The 26,728-nt window shown below is 38.5% G+C and overlaps 1 protein-coding gene across 1 annotated transcript in view; it reads left to right on the forward strand.

Annotated features, from left to right (window-relative positions):
• Glys (glycogen [starch] synthase) overlaps positions 1-4,817 on the forward strand; it is a 44,886-nt gene extending 40,069 nt beyond the window's left edge. The window contains exon 12 of the mRNA XM_080272622.1: positions 3,231-4,817. Within this exon, the coding sequence (XP_080128748.1) occupies positions 3,231-3,287 (57 nt within the window). The 3' untranslated portion in view covers positions 3,288-4,817. The remainder of the gene's footprint in view (positions 1-3,230) is intronic.
• The last annotated feature ends 21,911 nt before the right edge of the window (positions 4,818-26,728 follow it).

Below are 26,728 nucleotides of genomic sequence, written 5' to 3' on the forward strand. Positions count from 1 at the left end.
AATGAATGGACATTCACGCAATTAATCATTTTAATAAAATTAACTAAAATGTCTTCAGTAGTCAGTATACAGTATATTGTAGCACAGTAATTAATGCAGAGATATTCCTAGAATTTCAGTCTGTTATTCAAATTTTATTGGGTATTTGAGTAGAATGATAAAATCTGAAATTGTTAAAAGGTATTATTTTCAATTTGTGAGTGACGTCTTCCACCACAGCCCTCACCACTTAGTTTACACCTCCTTTACGAGATGGTGGTCCATGGACGTCCTGTCTAATGGATAATCAGAATCTGCAGCTGGTACTCAGCAGACCAGTCATAGCTAACAGTTGATGTAAGTTCAGTGCATTCAAGCTAGTTGACCAAATACAGGAGAATTCTCTCCACACACCTGATAAGAAAAGAAGTGCCAATACACTGCTGGAAATGGATATCTGGCCATAGATGAATCAGTTGATTATCACACCTGACTTTATTTAGATTCTTTGATTCATAGTGCTATTCTGTACAGCATTTCAGTGCATAATTTACATGCAAACTAAATCAGAATGGCCATATCTGTTAGATGCACTTCTGGAATGGCTGTTTACATAATTTTCAAGGGAAAATATTCTATAAGAATAAAAATAATAGTTATTTTTTGATATCCCTAATAGTATAACAACACCTTCTCAACCAAAGATTCAGCCAAGTTATGGTAAATGTCTGCCTGTGGGAACAGCCTTTCTTAACAGATATTAAAGCTTTTACTCAAACTGTCCTTTTATTTATATATTATTTGATGTATTTGTGATAATACATTGGCCTTCTTTTGCAATGTGCTACATAGGATGCAGTAATTACTTTAGATCATCATGCAGCAACTGTAGATGCAGTAGAAGCACAAAATAATGAAGGAGTGACAAGAGTTCGAATGGTGTGATGTGGGAGAGATTTGTCATAAGAAAGTCTGCCATGCCCTCTTTGTTGATATACGTCTGTATACATTTCCTGAAACACCCAGCAGATTTACAGGATATTTCATTACAGTTTTTGCATCCACTGTACCGCACTTAAATCACCTTATCCTTCGTACAAAGGCTTAGTAACAGCTTCTTCTGCATTAGTGGTACAGCGTCATTGATCAGGTTGTCTGGATTTTGTCCACAAGTACAAACAGTAAATTCAGTAAAGTCTGTTCTCCACTTCATTTTATCATGTATGTGCACTCATGGCATCTGCTGCTGTCCCATTCTCCATCCAACCTTTTCACAGCAATCTTCACTTCTGTCAGTCATATTATTGGACATCTCATTTGGTGATTATGCACCACCAGTTCCATTTGTGTTTGTCGCTCTTCTGATTTCTTAATTACTTTTCTTCATTGTTTTAAAAATAGCCTTCCATTTGCTTTTTCCTACACTACTCAGGATATGCTAGCTTTTTGCACTGAATGCATTGATATGATACTAGAAGTGACAAGAAGTGAGTAAAAGTATTTATCGAGAAATAATGTGAAATGTTCCTGATGGAGGATGACAGGTGCAGATGGTGAGAAGTGTGAACACTGGGGGTAGGGTTACAAGAGACAGATCAATAGAGACCTGGGACGAGGTCATAGAATGTGACCTCAGGAATAAGGGACTTAATAGGGAGGCTGCCAGAGATCAAGGAGTGTGGAGAGCCTCCACCAGGTAACCAAGGCCAATGCAAGTGAGCATGTTGGAGCCTTTATAAACTGTATGATAAATGATATGATGTGGGAAATATATATGAACAGCAAGAGAGCCTCGGATGGAACATCCATTGCCAGTACTTTTGGTATAAGATGTCAGAGGCTTATACATAGCCACATTTCAAGGCTGTTATACTCAGTACTAGTTGATGTTGTAGTAATATGTGATAACTTTTTTTTTTTTTTTTTTTTAGAATGTATTGTCAGCATCTGTTGGAGATGGGAGACCAACTTCCTCATAAGTACTGGTACAACAGCATAGCTTCAGATATTTCAGAAGAAGCACTTTATTTTAATATAATGTAGGGAGATTTGGAGACTTCCTGTACAAGTGCAATATTTTTGCATATATGTTTAAGCATCCCTTTATCTTTTTTTGTCAATCAGATTTTTTTCTTTTTTAACTTTCATTTTACAGTTGTGTTACAATATTGCTAGGTAGTAGTTTGATAAACATTATTTTGCCCACCAGATTTTATTTGACAGACAGTCCAATCTGCTGTTTGACATTTTATTTTGCCCTTTAGCTTGAGGAGGCTTTTTATTTCATTCTGGCAGGGTGAGATGATCATGTTTAGTAAAGGAAAGATGTTCTCAGACTGAAGGTGCGAAGATGAGGTTTCGGTAAAAGTAGGTACATATTGTATATCATCCCATTTTCCCATATCATTTAACCCTGTCCAAATTCCAGGTAAATGGATGATGCCAGTAGATCTATTACGGTGAGTGAAATGGTGATCAGAATTTTTTATCTTGGTCACTGGCAACCTTTTCATCCATCATAATAATGTCTCCTATACAGGATATCATCATACAGTCATGCTTAAGAGTCTTTGGAGAGTGCAGTATTGGTGTGTTGAATTTCATAGATGTGTGGAGACGAGGAATTCTGCTGTATCACATCTTTACTGTACCATTAACTCTGTGATGAGGCAGTTGGTTTCTCAGTAACATATTTCTCATGTGCAGGTTTGATTGTTTCCTGTGTTTTGGTAAAGTTATTTGTATGTCAATTGATGTACCAGTATGTACTGTACTTGTATTGTCAAAATATTAGTGACATTCCCATAAGTCCATGGATATGAATGATCATAATTTCTTACAGTACCATACAGTTTTAAGTCAGCCTTATTAACTCCAGCCCCTAACATCCCGCCATTTCCAGACTTGAACCCGAGCTTTATGTCATGAAAATAAATTTTAGTATTTTAGTTTAATGCATGAAATGAGATGTATTTACTGTATATATAGCAGTTTTTGGTGACCCCAAATACTAAGTAATCATTAATAAGAGTAAGTTAGGAAAAGGCAGATGTGTACTAACTTTGCATGTGTGTAGTCATTTATATTTGATCTAATCACGGACTATATCATTACTGAATTTTTTTTGTGTTTTTCCTTTCTGCTTGCTACAGTTGTTACCGATGAAATGAAGGTCTTTTACAGATTTTACACAAAGTCATAATGTATTTAAGCCATTGTACAAAAAGGTGACTTCTGTTTTCTTTTTTCAGTTGGAGGAGCTTGGTGTTGGAGGCAGTGCTAATGGTAGTACAGTTAGTAGCAGGTAAATCATGTTGAAAATTGATTTCCTCGTGGTATCTTCTGTCCATGCTGTCAGTCCATTAGCCATATTTGCTTTGGGGCTGACCAACTGTTGCTGCAGATGTAGGTGTTTGAGAGACTTTGGTACCCAAGCTAAACAACAGTGCCAAATTTGTTCCAGAGGTACTGGGTTCTCTGTGGCTTGTGCTGTACTGTATATGGAAATAAATTTTATTTATTTATTTATTATTTGACATTTTTCAAAACCTGAATGATGTGTGAGTTGACTTGAGACCCATTTTGCTGTGTACTCCATTGAGGCTTCTCTTGCTCTTGTATATTCATTGTCATATTTCTGGATTTTAGCATTTCTTTGAAATAATAGGTAATTAACTTGGAATGATGATGATCACAGTATTGAAATCATGCTGAGTCAATGTTAATAGTATAATTCAATTTCATGCATTAAAATATGCTGTACAGTGGAACCCACAGGAAACCAGACTAGACCTAAACCCATAGCAGTGCAGTTTTTTGACTGTAAATGCTGGTGATTTTCTTGTGGGCACCAGTCACACTGATAGCTGCATTGCCACAACTTTTATCCAGTGATTTTATGAATTTTTGTTATGTCAATTGTCCAAGTTTTCTGGTTGTGCTTTGTAATAATGTAAATATTATAGGGTAGGTAAACTATTGAACAATGAATATTGCCTGTATGTTGTTACAGGACAAGATTACAAAATTCTGCATATTTATTACGTATGAAAAATATTTTAGATGCCTGCTATTACTGTTATGGAACTGAATGTAATGACTGTTCTCTTCAGTTATACTTGTAAATATCATATTACGATTTTTGACTTGCACAATAATTGTAAGTATTCTTTAAACTTTAGTCGTTTTGGTGGTTCAGTAATGATCTTAAAGAAATAAGTGTTAGCTGCCATGCCAGTGCCATAACTGATTGCAGCCCAAGATCATAATTCATTCATGATTCTCAAACCCAGCCATCAGGTTAACCATGACCGACACTAAATCCCCGTAATTCACCACAATGTCTTCATTATTTTCCCCCTTTCCCCACTCTGTTTGTTACTCTTCAGCCACTTCTATAATTTTTCTGTATCATTCCTATCATTCCCTTAAAAATTCCTCCCCTCCTTTTGCTCCCTCTTGCTGTGTCATGCCCATGCTGTTAAAACAAATTGGTCCTTGTTAGAAAGATATACATAATAGCTGTATGTCCATTCACCCACCTTCCAACCATGTGTTATACAAGAATATTAAAGTGTAGCATGCAAAATGTATTACCAGGAAGAGGTACCAGAAGGCCTTCTGATCCAGAGAGAATACAGATTCCTCATTTAAAGCAGTTTCACTTAACATGTTTTTCACTGTAAAGCTATTAATCAGTACAGGGAATAGGAGCATTTTCACATAATGCACTGGTGTTCACTATTAAATGGTCAGGGTATATAATCAAACCATTGCATATTTCAGTAGAGCTGAACATAGTTTTTTGATGAAGCAGTATGTGATGAATCGCATATAAGGCGATGAAAAGTTTAAGACTTTTTTTTTTTTTTTTTTTTTTTACATGTATATATATGATAGTCTTTTCAGGTATACAGTTATTATGATACTGTACAAAGCCTTGCTGGTTGATAAACATTTGCCACTTTTGCTTATATGATCACCAACATGCAATCTTACAGTCATTTGTTTGTTCCAAGATGTCCTTTGAACTCATCATTATCAAGTGTGTAAGTGTCAGTGATGGAACAATAGAGTGGTGTTGGAGTTCAAGCAGCAAATGAAGTAAACTGAACAACTGAGGTGAGCTGGAAACTTTTATTTAGACGTCTTTTTGGTGGTAAGCATCAAGTGGTAAAATAATTACCAGTTTAAGTGAGTTAGAAACTTGTTTTAGGCTTTGTTGGGTGAGTGGCCCTTGACCAAAAATTTATCCCCATTGAACCCATGCTATAATATACTGTACTAGATATATGATAAATCATTATTAGTTAAGAGTTTTTTCAAACGCAACCTCATCGTACATCACTATCTCTGCAACTTACTTAACATTTAATACATAATTTCTTCAGCCAGAGCATAAAATCCATAGCAATAATTATTTGCTGTCTAGAATATGATTTTTTTTTTATCATCAGACAATATTGTGTAATCTTTTGCTGGATGTGATTAGCCCATGCTGAGCTGCAGAGCTTAGCACAATCAAGGTCTGCACAGGTCAAGCTGCAAGCCTCATATGTGGTACTGTTTAATTTGGTTATAAAACAGTCACTCAGGGGAGGTAAACTACAATACAAAGAACCAGTCCAGCTGGGGTTATCATGATTCTCACTTAACAAGGTAGTTTATAAGAACATGTCTATGGTGTTAAGTGAGGAATTACCATATAGTCCATGAAGCCTCGCATAAGTATTACCGCTAATCAGTTATCCCACCACACAGACTAAATGCTGAGCTGAATATGAGAAACATTAGCACATATACTGTAAATCCTAAACGGCGGTGATAAGTACACTAATTCCATATTACTCACCCCATGGTTTAAGGTTCTTAAGTTAGTTCTCCATACCACATGTCAAGTCAGTATGCCCTAGTCACTATGTCATGCTCTCATGTACTGATTTCTGGAACAAACCACTTACAATGTGCAGTCCAAATTGCCCATTGCCTATATCTCCATGATTCCTCTGTTGAAATGCGTTTTACTGATGTGGTCGTTTTGTTCAAACTTTCAATAAATATGATCATTTCCTCTTGACTCATTGTGTGAGATTTAGATACTGATACATGACCATTTTTCTGTTTAGTATTTTATGTATACAGGCAAAGAAACGGTATACTAATTAATTTTAGTTGATGCACTGAACAATGTTGACGTAAATAATGATCAAACTATTATTTACAAGAAAACCTTATTCTAACGGACTACTTGGGGCCCAAGCCATTCCGAAAAAGCGAAATTCTAATCAAAATGACATCCGGACTTCCCTCTGCTAACTTGGACTTTTTCTGACATATCAGACATTAGTACGGACCGCACCAATGGTTTTTAAACTGATTTCACTACCATTGCAGTACTGTACTTTATTATACCTTCACTACAGTAACAACATAGTACAATATATATAAGTACACTGATAAACATGTCTTTTAGTTACCTTATTATGGTGAACATAGCCGAAATGGGCTGGCGGTCTGGACTCTGGACTGCTTCTGGGTTTATCGGACTTTTTTCCGATATGCTCTATAAGAATTTAGTCCAGTTGTTCCTCCATTCCAGTAAAAGCAAATTGCAGTCTATTGAAGTCCACGTTATATCGAGGTTTTACTGTACCAAATAATTCAGCACTTAACCATTAATGGTGATTAATATCCTTATTCTTGACTAAAACAGCACAAAGTCATCATTTTACCTTATCATGACAAAACATGCCCGTCATTTAAAATATTCATGTCACATACTGTTTTTTAATATTTTCAGTTTAGTGTTGACACCAGTAATACTGTGCTCCTAAAATCTGTTTCCCTCAGATATATACTTTAAGCAGATAATGAAGCAGTTAATTATAAAAGCAGTGGTATGTCAGATTTTTTATTTTTTCAAGTGAGGTCACTCTTTGTAAACAGCTCTGAACATTGCATAAATAAAATCATTCTTTTCCCTTTCAAGGGTATGTTGCTAGGACTGAAGATTAGCAGATGCAGGTGCCAGTAGCCAGTATGTGATTCCACTAAATACTTTCAATTTAAGGGCAATATTTGTCATAAAGAAAGTTAGAGAGAGCTTTTAAAATCCCACAATGGTGCAGTTATCAGTCTTGTATGCTGGAGAAGATTAGAAACTACTGTCTGCTGGGGAAAGATTGTTGTTCTTGCTTCAAGTAGTTACGCAAGTCTCATTTGTCATCTTATTTTCTAGCACATTCGACATTAGCTCAGCAACCGACCACAAAGTTGTCATGGCAGACGTTATGTGAAATAATTGGTTTAAGTGGTCATGTTAATCACACGGCCACAATAATTGAGATGTGGATATGTGATGCATCCATTTATGGCACTACATGAGAAAATTTGATGATGGATGGATAGATGGAGTAATGTCTGCTCCCAAGTTATTATTAAATGGTGTGTAATTACAGTAATGCAAGTAAGCAGACACTCATATTGTAAATCAGCAATCCACTGTGTATCAGACAGTCTGTTTACTGGTAATTAATGACAAACCATCCTGTGATGAATTGCATCATTAATCCCTGCAGTCCAGTGGTGTAATTTTCATTGTATTCTTGACATGACATGACATGACTTCAAACTGGAGAGATAACCATAACCATAAGAAAGCTTTTCATTCCTACAGGTCCATCCCAGGGTGAATACAATCATCTTGATATAGGAAGAATATATTAAGGATATAGATCATTAGACCGAAGGTGTTAAAAGGGCATCAAAGTGTTTCTATCCTTGCTCAGTAATAGCCCATGTTCTCACAACAGCCTTGTTTTACAATGTACTATTGTATCTTATCTTCCATGTCTTTCTTAATCTGCCTTTCTTAAGGATAGTTGAGAGGTAATAGAAAAAGATTGCGTTTCATTGAGAGGTAATAGAAAAAGAATGCATTTCATGTGTTTTATGTGGGTGGGACTATATAATTATCTGTTTCATTTGTTGCTGATAATCTGGTGTGATTTATTGTTTTGGTGTTGCTCTGGTATGCAGTGGGTCACAGTTTTGTAGTGCAGGTGTTTGACCACTATAATATGATTTCCCAAGAGGTATTTTTGTTGATACAGTATCATGGTCATGATTGCCTGGTGTACATGAAGTTATTGTGCCATGTGAATCAGTGTGTGCAGTAACATGACAGTGAGGGTACAGGTTTGCATTGGCTGAATGAAGTGCATAAAAAAAAATACCGACATTTTTATGCTTATGGTTAGGCCCGTAAGGTGGAGCCAGGATTCTGGGGACTTAACTGATGTGTGAATGAGACTGGCATATATTTCCATCTTTTGTAAATTCTCTTTCCTTGTCCTCTGCACAATTCTTGTACTTTTGTATGTTTCGTTACTTCTGTGTCTACATATGGCCCCTACTGTCCTGGTAGGATTAAACAGGATTAGATGGTGGGTGAATGGAAGACATAGTAAGGGTGATTATGTTGAGGTTTGATGAGAGATTGCTAAGAATAATCTGGTAATACTATACACATTTTTCTCTCTCAGGGGAGAGTTGTTTTTAGATATGAGTGTTGGGGGACCCCATGGAAAATTTGTTAATGAAAATGAGCAGCTGAATGGACTAAGTATGTATGGGTATAAAAAAAAGTTCTTGGAAGAAGATCCTTGATACAATATTTATGGTTTTCTACATCATTTGACTGGGTATGTATGGGCATAAAAAAAGTTCTTGGCTCATTGCTCCAATATGTATTTATGTTTTCTGCATCATTTGACTGATTAATTGATTTTGTGCATTGCGTAACGATGATTGCTTTATATGTGGCAGAGAAGACTAACATAATAATGTTTAACTCCAGTATGGTGATGTCTTTTAAAATATTTGCCTACTGCTTTCAGATAATTTTACTCAGCTTGTGGGAGGTCTTTCATAGCAAATGGGTGAAAGGGAGCTTTTGTTACTGTTTCTAACCACTTTACTACAAGAATTTTTCCTTAGCTGATGGAATTGTAAGTACTGATGTAAGAATAACACAAGGAAGGCTTCATTGTACTAAAAGGGTTATTGTTGCAGGGATGGGGTTCAACAGTAACATATGTGCATCTCATGTTGTTGTAATCGTGGATTGATAAATACAGTATTTTAGTTTGTCAGTTTGATGTATATTCGGTATTGTACAAGCTATTATTATTAGAAATCTATCTATCTATAGCCAGATGCCACTGTCCCATAAGGGGTGGGCATTTGTCTTTATGGAGGAACATTAACTCTCCACCAACCTTCTTGTTGCATGGGTTAGTTATATGGTTACCACCTAGCGTTGTAAATGGCTTCCTGGTTTACAGGAAACCATGAGGCTTGTTGCTCAGTGTAAAGCCACCTGAGAAGGAAAGAAGAGAAATAAAAAGTGACAGGAAAGGTGAGAGAAACAGGAAGAGAGGAGGGGAGGTGCAGAAAAAAGATGATAAAGGTGAAGGAAGTAGGCAACATGACATCAAGTGACTGGATATTATTAGAAATGCTTTGTTTTATTGCACTGCACTGCACTGCACTTAAGTAACAAGTGTGTCCTTCTTTCCTTCCTTCCTCTTGTCTTTCCTTCATTCTTTCCGCTTCCTTCTGTTTATGGGTGACTCTACACTAAGTGACAAGCCAAATGGTTTCCTGTACACCAGGAAACTTTTTACTGTGCTGGGTGGTAACCATATAACCAAACTATGGTATCTGGTGGTTTAGTGGGTAATTAAGGTTCTCCAACAGGATTGAGCCTGTGCAGGTTTATATCCAAGGGGTGGTTGGGGTTTATTGCTCACGTATTCCCTCTCTGGTGAGTGAGGCTGGTCACTTTCATCTTAAATGTCAGGACCAACTTGCCTAGCCCTGGGCTCCTATGCTCCTCATGGAGCAACACTGGGTTAGATGATGGTGATGATGATGATGATCTATATAATTTTGGCATTCTGAAAAATATTTAAATTCATGAATCTGTAATGGCAAAATTGTAGCACGGATTGATCTAAAAATTTATACATTATAAATACTTAAAAACATTTTCTGTAAGCTAGTAATACCAGAAGCAATTGAAGATTTTTTTTTTTTTTTTTTTTTTTTACCTGGTGTGAAGTAGATAGTTTCCCTGAGCAACAGTTTACAAGTTAAGAATCATAAGAAATCGGTATTAGTATCATTAAGAGATTCCTGCTCCAAAGTGATTAACCATGTAGGAGTCAGGGACTGGAAACCCCCTCCTGCCTTCCCCTGTGTTGCATGCTCTTTCATTCCTTCAGTGTCAGGAGGGGCAATGAGTAGAAATTGTGCCTGGAGCAGCCCTTGTCCTCTGATTCATGTCCCAAGAGATTGTTGAACTTAGCTCCAGATCTCATCATTTCCAAGGATCATAGAGCCTAACCCTAGCTCTCTCCATTCCCAGAGATCATAAAACCTGATCCTAGCTCACTTCATCCCCAGAGGTCCTAATCCAAGATCTTTCCACTCCCAGAGATCATAGAGCCTAACACAAGATCACTCCCAGAGATAATAGAGCCTATAGTTCTAATGTTATATTTAATACTTTCATTCAGGCAGATATTTTTCTGTAAGAGGATATTCATATGCTGAAATGTACAGATGTGACAATGATTAGGTGGATGCACAATGCATCCTGGAATGCAAGAAATGGGGGGGATCTAGGTTTACGATGGAAGAGTTGAGAGGACGAATGGGACTGAAATGTATTGGTGTAGTGATGAGGAGGAGTAGATTGAGATGGTTTGGGCATGTGGAGAGGATGGGAGATGGCAAGTGGGTGCAGAAAGTGAGAAGTGTGAGCACTGGGGGTGGGGTTGCAAGAGGCAGACCGAAAAAGACCTGGGACGATGTAATAGAGTATGACCTTAGGGATACGGGACTGAATAGGGAGGCTTCCAGAGATCGAGCAGCATGGAGAGCCATCATTAGGTGACCAAGGCCGATGCATGCAAGCATGTTGGAGCCTTTATAAATGAAAATGAAACAAATATCAAATATTTACAGATAGTCCATGACCTTTGTGAGCATGACTGTGTGGCCCATTTCACAGGGCACACTGTGGATAGTTCCCCTTCTTAGGTATTTTCTTTGTTCTTGTTTCTGATTTCTACCTCCAATTTTAGATGGATAAAGAGATCGGAATAATGATGATGATGATGATGATGATGTGGGCATGGCTATGCATATTTTCTAATCCTTGCTATTTCCATACAGTGTGAAATCCCGCCCCTTCATCTTTTCTTCCTACCCACGCTTCCTTCACCCTGGAAAAATGGGAACCAAACAAAGGCTCAGTTACTTACCACAGAACCAGCTAATGTAACCACCTTGAACAATGGTGAATGTTTTTTTTTTTTTTGCTGCCCCTTTTTATGATTAAGCCAAAACATTGTACCACCTTTTTAAAAAGTATTGGCCTTTGGGGTTTTGATGGATATGAAAATGAGTGAGTTCTGCAGATGCAAAATGAATCTGCTAACCTGGTGTCTCAAAAAATATAGAACACTACATGTGATGTTTTTATGCAATTTGAATGACTGGTAAACATCAAAGACAATAATTGCATTCAAAATCGCAGGTTGGCAATATATCAAAATACTGCACTTTGCTTATGTTAGGAAATAATTCATGCAATAAGATTGCCAATACTTTTTTTGTTGACTGTAATTTGGAAACCTTGTATTGTACTTTATGTAGCAAGAGGTAATTTTTAGTGCAAAAACCTTTATGGGTATACTGTTTTGTGTTGAATACTGTGGTCACGGACACAAGATTCCTATTCATTCTCAGGACTAATTTCCAGAAAAACTTTGTTCTATAGCTACCTGCCTTTTAGTGCCAATGTTTATAATCTGTGCTTCCTTATGTATCAGGCTTGAAGGCAACACAGCACATCCACAAAGATAAAGTAATGTGTTTTTAGTGATCTTCATTAGTTATCATAGATACTGTACAGTATTTCAGAGAAATCATGCCATACTGAAATGATTTTGCTATTTTTGTGCCCTACAAGACTGCAAAGTTCTATAGTTTATTTTAGCTCCAGGACATATCATTATCAAATCTTTGATTTTGTGTGTTTAATTTCACCGGTTAAGTTTAATTATTTTCCAGTGCAGATACCTTAAACTGGACATTCTTTTCGTATATCCAACTCAGTTAAACATAATTGAAAAAGTATCGATGATTATTACCGGTACTCAGTTAAACATAATTTTTAAAAGTATCAATGATAATTACAGTACATACCCATATGTAGGTAAATGATCAATCAGATTAATGCATTATGAGTGTAATGCTTCATTGCAGTAATGTGTATAATAAGCTTAATGTCTGAACCCACATCATTTGCATGGGACTTTTTCTACATATTTTTAGCTACAGTAACATGTATCAGACTGTACTCTGACATCAGACTTACCTTATTTATTGAACTGGGTCTCCCACTATCTGTCTAATAAAGAGAGGATTTACTAGACAAACTATAACATTGCACTTGACTTTTGAAGACTAGTTTTTTCACTGAAGTGGATTTACTAGACAGATAGTAATACCTAACATTGCACATACCTTTGAGGGCAACTTCACCATCCAACTTCCATGCCAATTCAAGTCAATTACTGTACTGTACTGGATATGTTATATATCCATACCTCAGTACATACACTAAAGTTCTCATACTTGAGAGTGGGGATTTTGTTTGGATCAGTATGCATTACTCGTAAAAAAAAAAAAAAAAAAAATGTTTACTCATTCATGGAGGAGGTTATTAATTCATGGTAGCTTTTTTAATACTCTCTGACCCTGACCAGTTACTATAGCAGTACGGTATATTACCAATACAGGTATTCACCTTGCCAAGTTAATTCTTGAAGAAAAAGTATTGCTTTAACCATTTAGTATATCACAAGTTAATGAATTCCCCGAAAACATATGTGTAAACCAGTGTTTAAAGTGAGAATACTGGAGGAATAGAAGAAGAAAAGAGTACAAGTCAGGAGGAAGAAATGTAGGAAAAATTACCATGTAAATTAAGAAAAGAATAGAAGAGAAGGGTTTTAAATGTATATGACAAAAGGACACTGGAGGAGAGAGAGATCCCCCCCCTTTATGGATCAAGTTTCAGATGGCTGAAATTCAGTACCGGTATCCTGAAGTAATACAAATGATGTTTTGTTGCCACTAGGAAAGGAGAACCCATCTTTAACCAGTGTGCCCAGACTGCATAAGTATAGATGCGAATGTTTGCTACAGTGGTCACTTATTGATAATTTTATTGAATTACATTGTAATACAGTTCTGATAATGCAGGTTGGTACAGTAATACTGACTTTATACAGACTACACAGACATATACTGTACTGATTTTTTTTTTTTACATAATTTAAAAATGTCTGCAATTAAATATTTTCTCTGGCGATTTAGGCTGTAAACATTGAAGAGTAGGTTTGACCTGGGATCAGAATGCTTGATTATAGCATCCATATACTGCAGAACAATAGGACATACCAAACTGATCTGACATTTTAACTCTTGCAGTATTACAATGTAATACTTTTATCAGCCATGTTTTTTGCCTAAGAGTACAGGACAATAGTTTGGGCCTTTTTAGATGACTTATCAGATTTCTCACATAATGAAATACACCACTGATACTGCAGTTTATTAATGCTGTATCATGGCTTGGTCTTTACAATATTTAATTCATGTCACATGTAAAGATTACTTCCAAAAAAGTTTGCCAATCATCATTATTTTATATACCATAATAATTATCAAGCAAATTTAGAGATTATTGAAATGAGGCTGTCTCATGGTAGTGATTTACTCTTACTGTATACTGTATATTTCTGAGATTGATTATCAATACTATATAGCTTGTTTGGTAATGATGTTTCTCACAAAATTTTCTATTCCAGATGTATTCTGAAGAATACCATTGTATAAATGCTTAAAATGTTTAACCGATCATTATACAAGCATTGCCTCAGCACAATGAAGCTAGATTAGGTGATTATTAGTAGTAAAGAACTTGTATTAAGGTGCTGTTTTAAAAATGCAATGCAGAATTAAGAAGTCATTGCATTTAGTTCATTACATATTGTTGTAAAAAAAAAGAAAGAAAGAAAAAAAAAAGCACTGTATTAGGCACAAGTTTTGCGTGGGGGACAGTGTAGCAGCATTAAGGAAGCTGATCTATACCTGTGTGGTCAGGTTCTGTCAGCTCACCCACACCAGATACTGGAAACAATAACTTGATGCAAGGTTGATGACTGATTCTTACAGCATGGAGTGATGTTGAATGCTGTAATTGCTTTTTAGCCAGGATAGTATGGTGGGAATTTTTGTCTAAATGGATCTGTTACCATATGGACATGCACCAGCTGTATGCATACACACATCTTCATTTGCACATATTTGCATATACAGTATTTTCATGCTATCCAATAATAGTCACATTCATATGCATAAACAGTGACACATCAGTAAACTTGTTAGTGTTTTAAAAGGTTATATATTAAAAAAGATGAGTGGAAAATTGAAAATAATAGTAAACTATTTTTGTACAGTGTAGGATAATAATTGAAAGTGTACTCCTACCTTTGTAGGACATTAAGGGTAGTAATTATTTGGTATTTCATGTAACTTTCATAATCTGAATGCATTAAATTAGGAAAATGTACATCACTTGCAGAAACAGGAGAACATGCTTTATTGTGGTGCATCTTTCATCTGATGAGTTATTGAAGGCATTTAACTTCATTGTGGTGCATCATTTTTCTGCTGAGTCATTGAAAACAGTTAATCATTGTGTTTTGAACAGCTAATTGATCTCTTACAGTACCCACCAGGACATAAATGTATTTTAACTCATTCAGTACAGTCACGTCTTTAGGTTATTCTTGACACTATAGACAGTTGTATTCTGCTGAGTAGAGCATTGTTGTAATGAAGGGGTTAATGATTCCTGTATCTAATCCCACCAGTTCAAAAAATCTTTCAGAAGTAGAATGGAATTAGAAACAGCAAGAGAAATATATTTATAAGACTTCGTCATAGTGAAGATACGAAACCAGCCGTAGATCTCACAAGAATTAAGTGATTACCATGGCTCAGCAGGTGATAGACACCCGCAGTCTCTCTTAAGGGTCATATTCTTGTTGACTTGGAAGGCTTTCTAGTACCTCTTCCTTAACAGTACATTTGGCACACTATAATACAGCCTTGTTTGTTGTATGTGCCATCGTAACGCTGATATACATTGCACATATAAAAAGAAGATATTAATGTGCCATGTTCAGAAAAAATCTGTTAAGCAAAAGGTGCCATAGAGCCTAATGTGAGTGCAGGCCTTAAATTTAAGCTATTAATGAGAGGGAGGTTAATGTTTTTCTCAGTTTCGTAGTGACCTAAGGCATGACGCTTGGGATGTGTTGAGTGACGTGTTTTTTTTTTTTTTTTTTTTTTTATGCTCATATTATGTAAATAGACAGTTGATGTTTGGTAGAGTTATTGTACTGTGATATTCAGTGGCAATTCAGTGTGAAGATATTGTAATAAAGAGATTTAGATTTTGAGCATACCAGCATCTTTGATTTCAAGAGTCTTGAGACATTGAGTAGTTGTGCAAGTGCTTTGTTTCCTTTAAATTGGCAGATCCTTTTTTAACCTGGAACATTAATTAGGACGTAAAGTATAACTTAAAGGTATAGCCCAAATGGTGGATACTGAGCAATAATTGACAAAGGATGCAGAGAACTTAGAATAAATAATTTTGTTTTTTATCAGGACTGGAAAACTGCCAAACATCCATAAACATCCAAATAAACAAAGCAAAAAAATAAAGAAAGAGAACACATGACTATGATGATAGTCACTCCATGAATCTGTTTTATCCACAGATCTATCATATGCAGGCTTGCTCTCTAAGTTTTCCCTACAGAAGCTTCAAAGCTTCTCTGTTGGACCCAAATGTTTGCCACATACTGTACATGATGTACCCAATTTAATATGTTTAGTTGTTGAATCCGAAGGGTTTCTGATAAGCTGAATGAAATTGTCTGTTGGTTGCCAGACTGATATATTAAACACATCACTTTGGTAAACTGCTAATGTTTCACCCCAACTGAAGATATCTTTCTGGCCAGATATACTCCTTAATGAATCAGTCATATAGCTCTTCCCATACCCCAAGCATTCCATATAGGTTAATGAACTCCAGTGTCCTCTAGCCACTCAACAAATGTTTCAGAAACATTTTATGATCCTATTATAGTCGCGGCGCATGACGCCGAGCTTGTCATTATCGTACCCTGGCAACCTACCATTCAAACTTGCATCCGATTTCATATTATACACGAATCATATTATCAGGCACGTATATATTATACACGAATATTATTATACACGAACATATTACACACGAATAACATGCGTCTCATACACGAAATCAGACGCACTTTTGGATGGTAGGTTGCCAGGGCACGATAATAACAACCTCAGAGTCGCGTGCCGCGACTATAGTAGGATCATAAAATGTTTCTGAAACATCCGTTGAGTGGCTAGAGGACACTGGAGTTCATTAGCCTATGTGAAATGCTTGGGGAAGAGTAAAACTGTGGCCTTTAAGAGAAAAGTCATTCAATGTACAGGGAGACTGAATAGTGAGGAAATGGAAAATGTGAGTACATTTAAGTAGTTGGATAGTGCGATGAGTAAGGATGGAAGTTTAGAGGATGAAATGCTTGAAAGGGGTACAGCAGGGAAAAAAGGCTGCTGGTTCATTGAAAGCAGTGATAGTTGAGTGAGCATGGAACTAACAAAGTCGCTGCTCGGCAATATTGTGATTTCCATTCTAACGTATGGAAGCTAAGCTTGGATCTTGTTGGAGTGATACAAGTCAAGAGTGAGAACATAGGGTATGAACTCTGAAGGGAGCATGTGAGGTTATATGGAGAGAGAGACTGACAAATAACTAAGGAAGTGAAGGAGTTGTGGTGTGAACATGGATGTGATAGTGTTAGGAGAAATACACTGAGGTGGTTTGGCCATGTGGAGGTGACGGAGAATGAGATGGTGTATGTGAGGTGGAGGGGTGCAGAGGGAAAGGGACACCAAAGATGAAACAGAGGGATGGAGTAGAGAGGTATATGAGAGAGATAAGGGTGTCAGTTGGTGGGAGGGCAGCAAAATGGAAAGGGACAGGGCGACATGGAGGTGATTTGTTTGTGGCCACCCCTTATGGGATTAAGGCGTCTGGCTATGGATAGACTTCACATACCCACTGTATGGAATCATTCCTTTTGCTACAGTATCAAGTTGAGGAGGGGCACAAAACCGTTATCAGCTGCATTTCCATACATTTACCAACTCTGATCTTTCGTCAGTTCCTTATCAGGTGCTTTTCCATACATTTATCAGCTTTGATCCCACATCAGTTTCTAAGGATCATCAACTTCCATACCTTGCTTTCTAACATCAATTTCCAAATCCATTCACATTTTTGGATTATTATGCCTCCTATCATTTTAAGAAACATATATACTATGTCTTTTTTACCACCCTATACATTCTGTCCATTGGGTATGGGGCTGAGGACAAGCCTTAATTAAGCCTTGAGGTCGAGACTGGGGCTTTCAGGAAACCTTCTCAAGCCAGCATGTTGGTTGGGATGTATATTGGGGCAGCCTCTAATTGTAAAATTTTGTGGAAATATTAAATAATCCGATATGAATTAAAGTTTTCTGATATCTTTATGAAAAATTAATATGATTATATGAATTAGACTTTTTCAGAATTTGCAATATCAGTCAATCAATCAATCTATCTATCTATCTATCTATCTATCTAAATATATATATAATGAAAAATATCAAAAGTGCTCTCAAAATTGTCATAGCGCTGAACATATTGAAATTAGAATTTTCTTGCGGTAGCCTAGTTCATTTGATGGGTATCTTAATCTTAAAAAGATAACAGGATTTTCCTAATAAATGACGATATCTTCTTTTAAAAAATAACCATTTTTTAAATTCATATGTAGCTGATTTTCTTTGGTGGTGTCTAGGTGGCTACCACTGTCGCCATTCGCAAAACATTGTACTGTAGAAGAGAATGTCTGTCTGTCTGTCGGTCTGTCTGTCTTTGGTAATCGAGGGTGATGCATATACTCGTTGAACTCTCTCAATAGCTTTGACAATGGTAACTTTTAAGATGAATTTACATGTGTACTGTACATTGCAGTTGCTAAAGTGGCGCACCTGATGTCCAAGATTAAACCTAATTAGAACTGAAGTCAGCATAGCGGAAACATGGTAGTCAGTTACCGTATTTTTTTTTTTTTTTTTACAACTAAATCATTATTAGCTATAACGAGTACGGTGAGTGGACGGATTGATGGACTGAGCTGGACAGGTGGGATGGATAGGCAGGGTTGAGTAGCTGGATGGGTGTGGAGGGACAGGGTAGTTTGTGTGTTGGTGCAGGTGGGGGGGTGGGGGCTGTGCGAGCAAGGTTGGGTAAGTGTGGTGGGACAGCTTGAGCGGGTGGCCAGGAAGGTGGATGAGTGGATGGGATGGTGAGTGGGTGGATGTGTGAGCTGGGTGAGTGGGAAGGTTTGGTGGGTAGGTGGGTTGTGCGAAGAAAGGTCCATGGTAGGAATAGATCTGTGGAGAATATATTTTTTGGGAAATGGGCCCAAGGAGGTAAAATGCGACCCCGAGGCCTTCTCCCACAAAACGAGTGGCCATCCACGGTCCCAAGCAATGTAGGTGTAAGTACATGATCATAGGGTTTTACTCAGGCAACGTCATGTAACCGAGATAGTGGGTAATAAACCCAAATCTTCCCTCGGATACAAGTCCTTATGGACCCTATTTGGATGGAGCGCCTAAATTCACTACAACACCCTCACCAGTTGCTGACATGGTTACCACCCAAAGTTGTAAATGGTTTCCTGGGTTACAGGAAACCATTAGACTATGACTCAATGTAGAATCTTCTGATAGCAGCACTGCATCAAATGAATACAGTTGGCGGGTGCTCCAACCATACATGAGAAAAATACGTAAAACAATGTGTGTCTTCCTTCTTAAAATGGAGAAGGGTAAGGTGATGCAATATCATGGGTCTGTTCTAACCAAACAAAAATCCCTAAACCCTTTCAGCCCATTTAATGGCCGAGTGTTCCCAGACTAGTCGATTTCAGCTACGAAGTAGTTGTGGGAGTGGCCCAGTTCGTCAGTTGAAAACAACCTAATTATAAACGATATTAGCTCCTTTACTACGACAGATCCTTCCTGGGCTTAATAAACGAGTCTGTACTTAAGGGTTTAAAGGAAGTAATTTTCAATCTCATCAATTACAGGAACCCTTCTAAATCTGGATGAAAATCATCTTAATGGAAAGCAAGCAAATAAAATAAACATATCATTCTGAAGGGGATAATAATGAATATATAATTTTTCTTTTTGTATATCCTCAACCAACTCCAGAACTGGAGATGAAGTCGTTTCCTTTCCACTTGTTAGCCACTCCTCTCTCTCTCTCTCTCTCTCTCTCTCTCTCTCTCTCTCTCTCAGCCCAAGAGGGAGGTGGAGAGGGAGGCAGGGAGGGGACTGCGAAATAGAGATGTGTAGGGAAGTAGGGATGGAGCTAGGAGATAAGCAGGGGGTTAGGGAGGCAGCAATGAGGCGGGGAGATATGGAGGTAGCTAGAAAAAAAGGGAGGGAGGCAGGGAGACAGAGAGAGCATTAGGGCATTGGGGAGGATGGGAGGAAAATCAGCAAGGATAATGACAGGGAGATAGGAAAGTTGAGATGAGGCTGGGAGGATAGGTGGGAGGTAGGAATGAAGTGGGAGACAGTGATGGAACATGGGTGAAGCAGAGAAATGGAACTGGGATTGGGAGACAGGGAGGGAATTAGGGTAAGAATAGGAACTGGAAGGGAGGTGGCGATGAGACAGGGAGAAAGGAAGAAGGAAGGGAGAAAGGAAGGTAATGAGGTAGGAAGAAAAATAGGCAGGTAGGGAAACTGAAACATAGTCAAGGAAATAGGGAGATGAGTGCTTCTTCTTCTTGATAATGATAATAGATACTGACTCACTCACTCTCTCTCTCTCTCTCTCTCTCTCTCTAACACCATGCTAAAAATAAGAAAGTGCAAAACACCACCCTATAAGCCTACTTGTACCCACCCATCCACCCACCCAGTGCAGTCTTTTTGATATAGTTTCCTCCCACTAATCTCTTAATTAATTGGCATAGATGACTGACTTGTAGACATTTATTAAGTAGAAATAACAAATGGAAAAAAAGGAGGTAATTCTAAACCTTATTTTATTGTTGACAAGATGTAATACAAATGGATGTAATATTTGCTTCTGTAATTAACTGCTAGCAATCACTGAACATTGGACTGGAGGTGGTATCTTGAACGATGGAAACTGAACCCTTCGTCGTCTGTGTAGATGAATTTTGTTATTTTTTATTGCTTGGTGCTCAATGGAATAATGTAGAGTGTTTGTTTTCAAGTGGAAAATAAAAACAATTGCTTAACTGTTCTGAGTGTCTAGTTTGGTTTGATAAACATGTAGTTCAAGCACTGTGCAAAACAACACCTCCATCAAACATGGAAAAGCAAACATTTGTTTATGAGTTGATCGTTTTCATTTGATAATCTGTTCATATAATGCATATTTTATAAAACGTGTATAATGGCTGAATAAAGCTGAACAAGTCTTGAGTTATTCAGATGAGCATGCACACATTAACCAACCTGCCCTGAGGGGGTAGCCTAGAAGAAAGCAGTATTTTGTTTTACTCTGAATATTGTCCTGTTTTCAAGATTAGACATGGAATCCTAAATCACACTCATGAAAAAATTCAATCTCAAGATTGAACAGAACAGTAAACATGTTATCTCTACAGAGAATACTCGTAATTATATGGCCCGGGTAGGAACGGCCAACCCGACAGCCTCACCCCCGCTACGTTCCATGGGCCAATTATTAGTCACAAGTGCTTATTCCTAGTCAAGTTTCCTTTGAGCAATGTTCATTTAAATTCTTTGCGTTGATTATATCTATTTTCTACAGATATGAATGTTAGACTGGCTGAGAGTACTGTACTATGATAAAAAAAAACTTAACCTAAGAAAGATATTACAAGATTAAAGTCAGTGGCCCGCCACTGAACTCCGAAATCCTGGATCATGAATACAGTCCACTAAATTTATATAGAAGTAGCCTACTGAAAGACTGAGATTCATCACGTTATTATACCCTTGGCTTTGAATATGGCGCGTCTATTTTCGTAGTTCTCAGCTTCCAAGGTTGTAGCTTCTCAAGCTTTAGGTCTTATCAGGATCAATGAAGTACTTTTTTTTTTTTTCTCCATCAGAAAATCCCAGTGATTCACTCTGACATGTATGTACTTTTCTAAATACATGTTCCTTAGAGATCCTGAATCGAAACAGTTTCTAATGCTTGTGGTAGCACCGGAAGACGGAGCTCAACCTCTTCCATTCATATACACTATCTCAGCTGTCGTACGTATTGGAGAACTCAACCTCTTCCTCTCACATTCAGTATCTCAACTGTCGTACCTGATAGTCTACACTAGCACCAGGATGGCAAACGGTACTGAGTAATTTGCCGCGGACAAACGCAGGGCTACAAATTACAACCATCGCCATATTCGTGATACATATGGGCAAATATCACAGCTGTTAAGTCTAATGATAAACCTTGTCGTAGCTGTTCGATGGGAACGATTATCGGACCTCCTTGTAGCAAGCCGATACATTTTTAAAACCATCCATTAGCCCACATGAATTTGGATATCTGGGTGAAAATGGGGAGATTCTGTGGTTATGTCACAGTGCTGGAGGTGGCGGTGTGGTGAGGGACGTGGTAATATGATTGTAATATGGCGTGGTGGTGAAGTGGGTGGTGTGCTGATGGTTGTACTGTGTGGTGAAGGTGGTGGTAGTGTGGTGTGAGGAATTACGTGATCTGGTGCTGTGAACTGAAAGCAGTGGTACACAAGTGGTGGGGGTGTGTTGGTGATGCGGATGTACTGCGAGAAGGTGGTGGTGCGGTGATGGTGGTGGTCGAACTCAGTAAAGTGTGATGATGGTGGTGTTCTGGCGATGGTAGTAGTAGTGCAGTGTGATGACTGTGGTGGTGTTGTGATGAGGGTGAGGGTGTGTGTGTGTTGCGCTGTGATGTGGTGAAAGTGGCGTATTAGATCAGATCGTGAAGCCCCTTGAGCTACGGTTCTGGCCTTCACGGGAGAGTGTGGCGCATGACTCCTGTGCATTGTCTTAGGGGTGAGTGCTTAAGCAGGTACTGGAACTACACAAACGAGAGAAGGCAGCCTTCTGAAGGAAACATCACTTCGCTCACCATCTTTAGCCCCCCACTCATCCCTGTATGTTCACTCGTGGATAGTTTCTGAGGAATTCGCTGATTGTGGCAGGGTCTCGATCTTTTAGCAATGGTTTCACGCCAATCAGGAATTCCCCTCCCTCTCCTCCCGCGTCACCTTCACTATTGGCAGGGTCAGGTCTGTTTACCAGATCAAAGCCGATCAGTTAGCACCACCCGCTGTCGTTGTCATTAAGCACACAGACGTAATACAGGCTACTGGCTATGGCGGAAACCTCGCCACTGCCCTCATGTCCCTGCGGCTGTCAATGTCACCTGTGTCTTGCGTCAGAAATGATTTCGTGTCATACGACGCCAAGTTCCTTGGACGTCAGTGTGGAGCTGCACTCGCAAGCATCACAAGTTGGCCACAACAATCCTCTTCTCATGTCTTGCCCCGTCAGGTGCTAGGCGCTCAAGTGATGGTTCCTGAGTACCTACACCAGCGTGTGGTAATCTTTAGTTAGCAAACACCAGCCTTCACGACCCACGTTGAGTATGGCGCACACGTACAGCGACCGCCCACTGCCACCCACCGCTAGCTGCATCGCCACCACCACCCACACCTTTCCATCCCTCTGGAACACCATACTACTGTACTTGCAGGTTCCACCCTCTCGTGCAGTCACTCCTCTATCCTGAAGACTGAGGTGACGACACGCCAGCAGCGTCATACTCAAATGCTTCCTGAGAGCAGCTACATTCCAGGACTTGAGTTTGTTCACATCTCTCTTACCTCGCCGTCACTCACCTCATTGGCTGCCACAAGTAACACTTTACTGTTGGTTATATTTCATTACCTATTTTTTTTTAAATTCCGTCAGAGGCGTAGAGCCCCGAGGCTAGGCTACTCAGTTCCGTTAGTTACGTGCGTTAAATAGTGTGCACTGCACGAATGGCAACCAGAAAACGTGAATACTGTATCTGTGGCCTGGGACATGGTGGTAATGGTGGTGATGGTGGCGTAAGTGTTCTAATTCCACTTCGGGGAGTTTTTGCTAGGTAAGTGCTTGATAGCTTATGCAGTCCACACACACACACACACACACACACACACACACACACACACACACACACACTTAACATGTTGCCAAGTACCACAACCTCGACAAAGAGAATCCAAGAGAACCTGCGTATTACAGTATGACATATTTCTCCAACTGAGTACAATAGGCTACTACTTTATGAAAATACCGGAACACCAGCTTTGAAACATACACTTAGTTTTCAATGCACTCAACTCTAAAAGTTGCACCTGTTGTTATTTAATACTTCAGCAATAATCCATCGACTGGCAACATTGTCTTGTTGTGATCACACACACACACACACACACACACACACACACACACACACACACACACACACACACACACACACACACACACACACACACACACACACACACAGCTCGCTAGCTCAGTGGTAGCGTTCTCGCTTGCCATCTGGCAGACGAGAGTTCGCGCCTCGCTCAGGCTGCGAAAAGTTTCACTGACGAAGTGGGCGGTTACTGTCCCCCTGGAGCAAGGGGACGGGTGTGTGTGTGTGTGTGTGTGTGTGTGTGTGTGTGCAGGTCACAGCCTTGCCCTTAGATCGGACTATATGAGCTCTCAGCTCCCTTCCGGGAGGGTAAAAGCTGACGATCACGACCATCAAGTGATTCTGACCGACCCGGTGAATTACACACACACACACACACACACACACACACACACACACACACACGCACGCACGCGCGCGCGCTCCTAAAGTAGATATGGAAACAGGACTACAAGAGCTCAGCTCAATTCCTGTGTACAACAACTAGGTAAATACAGGCAAAAAATCGCCATCATTTCTAATAACTGCAACTATCATCATAACCTGACAAGAGACCTTCCTAATCGCCCTAAATATAGCAGTCATAATTAATTCGTAAGATAATTGTCTCCGATATGATCTTCGACGTGCAACACACACACACACACACACACACACACACACACACACACACACACGTCATGTCTTGCCTGCCAACATAGCAAATACTGATTTGTTTAATCCGCAGGGTGCAGAGCTAAGTTGATAAGAATTCCCATTCTAACAATTTTACAGCTAGATTTGAATATAATTCTTATAATTTAGGATTCAGCAACTTTTCTTTTTTTATTCTTTACCCGTTTAGCATTTCTTGCGCATTTCTTATAAAAGTCAAAAGAGATTTCCGCATATAGTGACTTTCAAACATTTTGAGAGCACGTTTAGCGAGTTCAGTGATTTTTTTTTTTTTTTTTTTTTTTTTTTTTTTGGTATCGTATCTAAGCGGTGGGAAGGTTGAATTGCGGGAAGAGGACTCGCTTAACCTGAATAAGCTTGCGTGGGGGTGGCAGCATTGAAATATATAAGGGGCCATCGTCATGAAAGGCGTTAGAAGCGATTTTCCTCCAACCCTTCCATTCCAAGAGGTCTCTCCTAAGCTGAAGAAAACTGTCTGGAGATAGCAGGAATGAAACGTCATCACAGTGAATAGGCTTACCCCTCCAGTCAGATTAAATTAAAAAAAAAAAATTATTCAGCTTAGAACACTTAATTCACATATTTATTCTTAATGGAATAAGCTTGTTCCTCTTTCAGTACTTAAGGTCTATCTTGTCTCTCTCTTAATCATCCAGTCCTGCGTGGTCCCATCAGGAGCGTAAGGGCCCGGGGCTAGGGTTTCAGTTTAGACATACAAGGCAATTTGGTCAGTTGCATTTCCCTAAGTGGCATTATGTGAGCAATAAACCCCAACCATCCCTCACACGTAAACCCTTAGCGGCCACATTCCGCCGAAACGCCTTTACCGACCAGAACCTAAGCTATATAAAACCCTCCGGCGATACTAACGCTCTTACATTCGATACCCAGTAAGTCGTTTTAATCCTTTCAGTCCGATGCTGTATTTTTCATCTAAAAAAATCTACTACTACTGCTACTACTACTACTATTATTATTATTATTATTATATTATTATTGTTACTATTTCACTGTTATTTATATTCTACGATATGGAGGGATGGAGTTGAGAGATATATGTGGGAGGAGGTGTGTAAGCTGAAGGAAGGGAAACCAAATGGCAGAGGACAGAGATATTTGGAGGCGATTTGTTTGTGTTTACCCCTTACCAGTTTAAGGCGTATGATAATAGATTAACAGATGAAGTAGTCGTAGTAGTAGTAGAAGTAGTAGTAGTAGTAGTAGTAGTAGTAGTAGCAGTAGCATTATTATTATTATTATTATGGGATATTTTTCGAACTGCAGGGGTTGAATTTAGCCTCCGTAGACCCTTCACTACTTGATGTCCTTCAGTTATTAAATTTAAAAAAAATTCTAGTGAGTAGAATGAAATCTGGGAAATACGTCATCGGGGTCAAGGGTGAATATAATGTCCACCGTAAAAATTGCACAGAAAGTTGAGTTTTCGTAAGACATCTTCCTTAGCGATTTATTTTGCACATTACATCTCAGTATCCTCGTGCATGTTACTGTGGAAAAAAATGTCGATATTAAAATGATATCTAGGATATATTTCAAACTGTAATATGTAAAATGAATCGCCAAGGGAAAGGTGTTAGGAAATTTCCAGGATATGACCCTCATCTGCAAAATGAGATGGCCACTGGCATTCATTGCCTCTGGTCCGTACACTCGTAACCAAGGGAAAATTTGTAGCACTTCTGATTTCGGCCGTTTTAAATACTGTTACGTTCTCTCACTGTCTTAAAATATAAACAATGTGTATGCACTGCCATGAACTGTTCAGACAGTGTTATTTATACCCACATTTTGAACTGCATTAATTATGAAGAAAAAATGTCTCATTTTGAACTGCATTAATTATGAAGAAAAATTGTCTAGGCCCGACTCGAACCCTCTTCAGGAAGGACTGTTTAAGTCAGATCAAAACTGTCTTTTCTATAAACATGTAATACAGTTCACAGTATCTGTTACGTACATTTCTTCAAAATTTATATAATGCTATAATAAAATATAACTGCTACCTTTTACAAGTGAGGCATCACACACACACACACACACACACACACACACACACACACACACACACACACAGCTAATGGGGGAGCTGGAAAACCGTCGAAAAATAAAAAATAAAAAAATAAAAAATGCACTGCTCTACATTTATGCCTAGGCCTATACGTCATTTGCAGTTACTCACACGGTAATCATCGAAATTTTACACACATTAAATGTCCTTGTGTATCTGCCAGCGGCGTCTCCGGGAGAGTGTGTGTGTTTGCGTGATTTTGTTGTAGAG

This window comes from Coenobita brevimanus, chromosome 51, assembly GCF_032717465.1.
Source record: "Coenobita brevimanus isolate Jiangsu-jjx chromosome 51, ASM3271746v2, whole genome shotgun sequence".
Classification (NCBI taxonomy): Eukaryota; Metazoa; Arthropoda; class Malacostraca; order Decapoda; family Coenobitidae; genus Coenobita; species Coenobita brevimanus.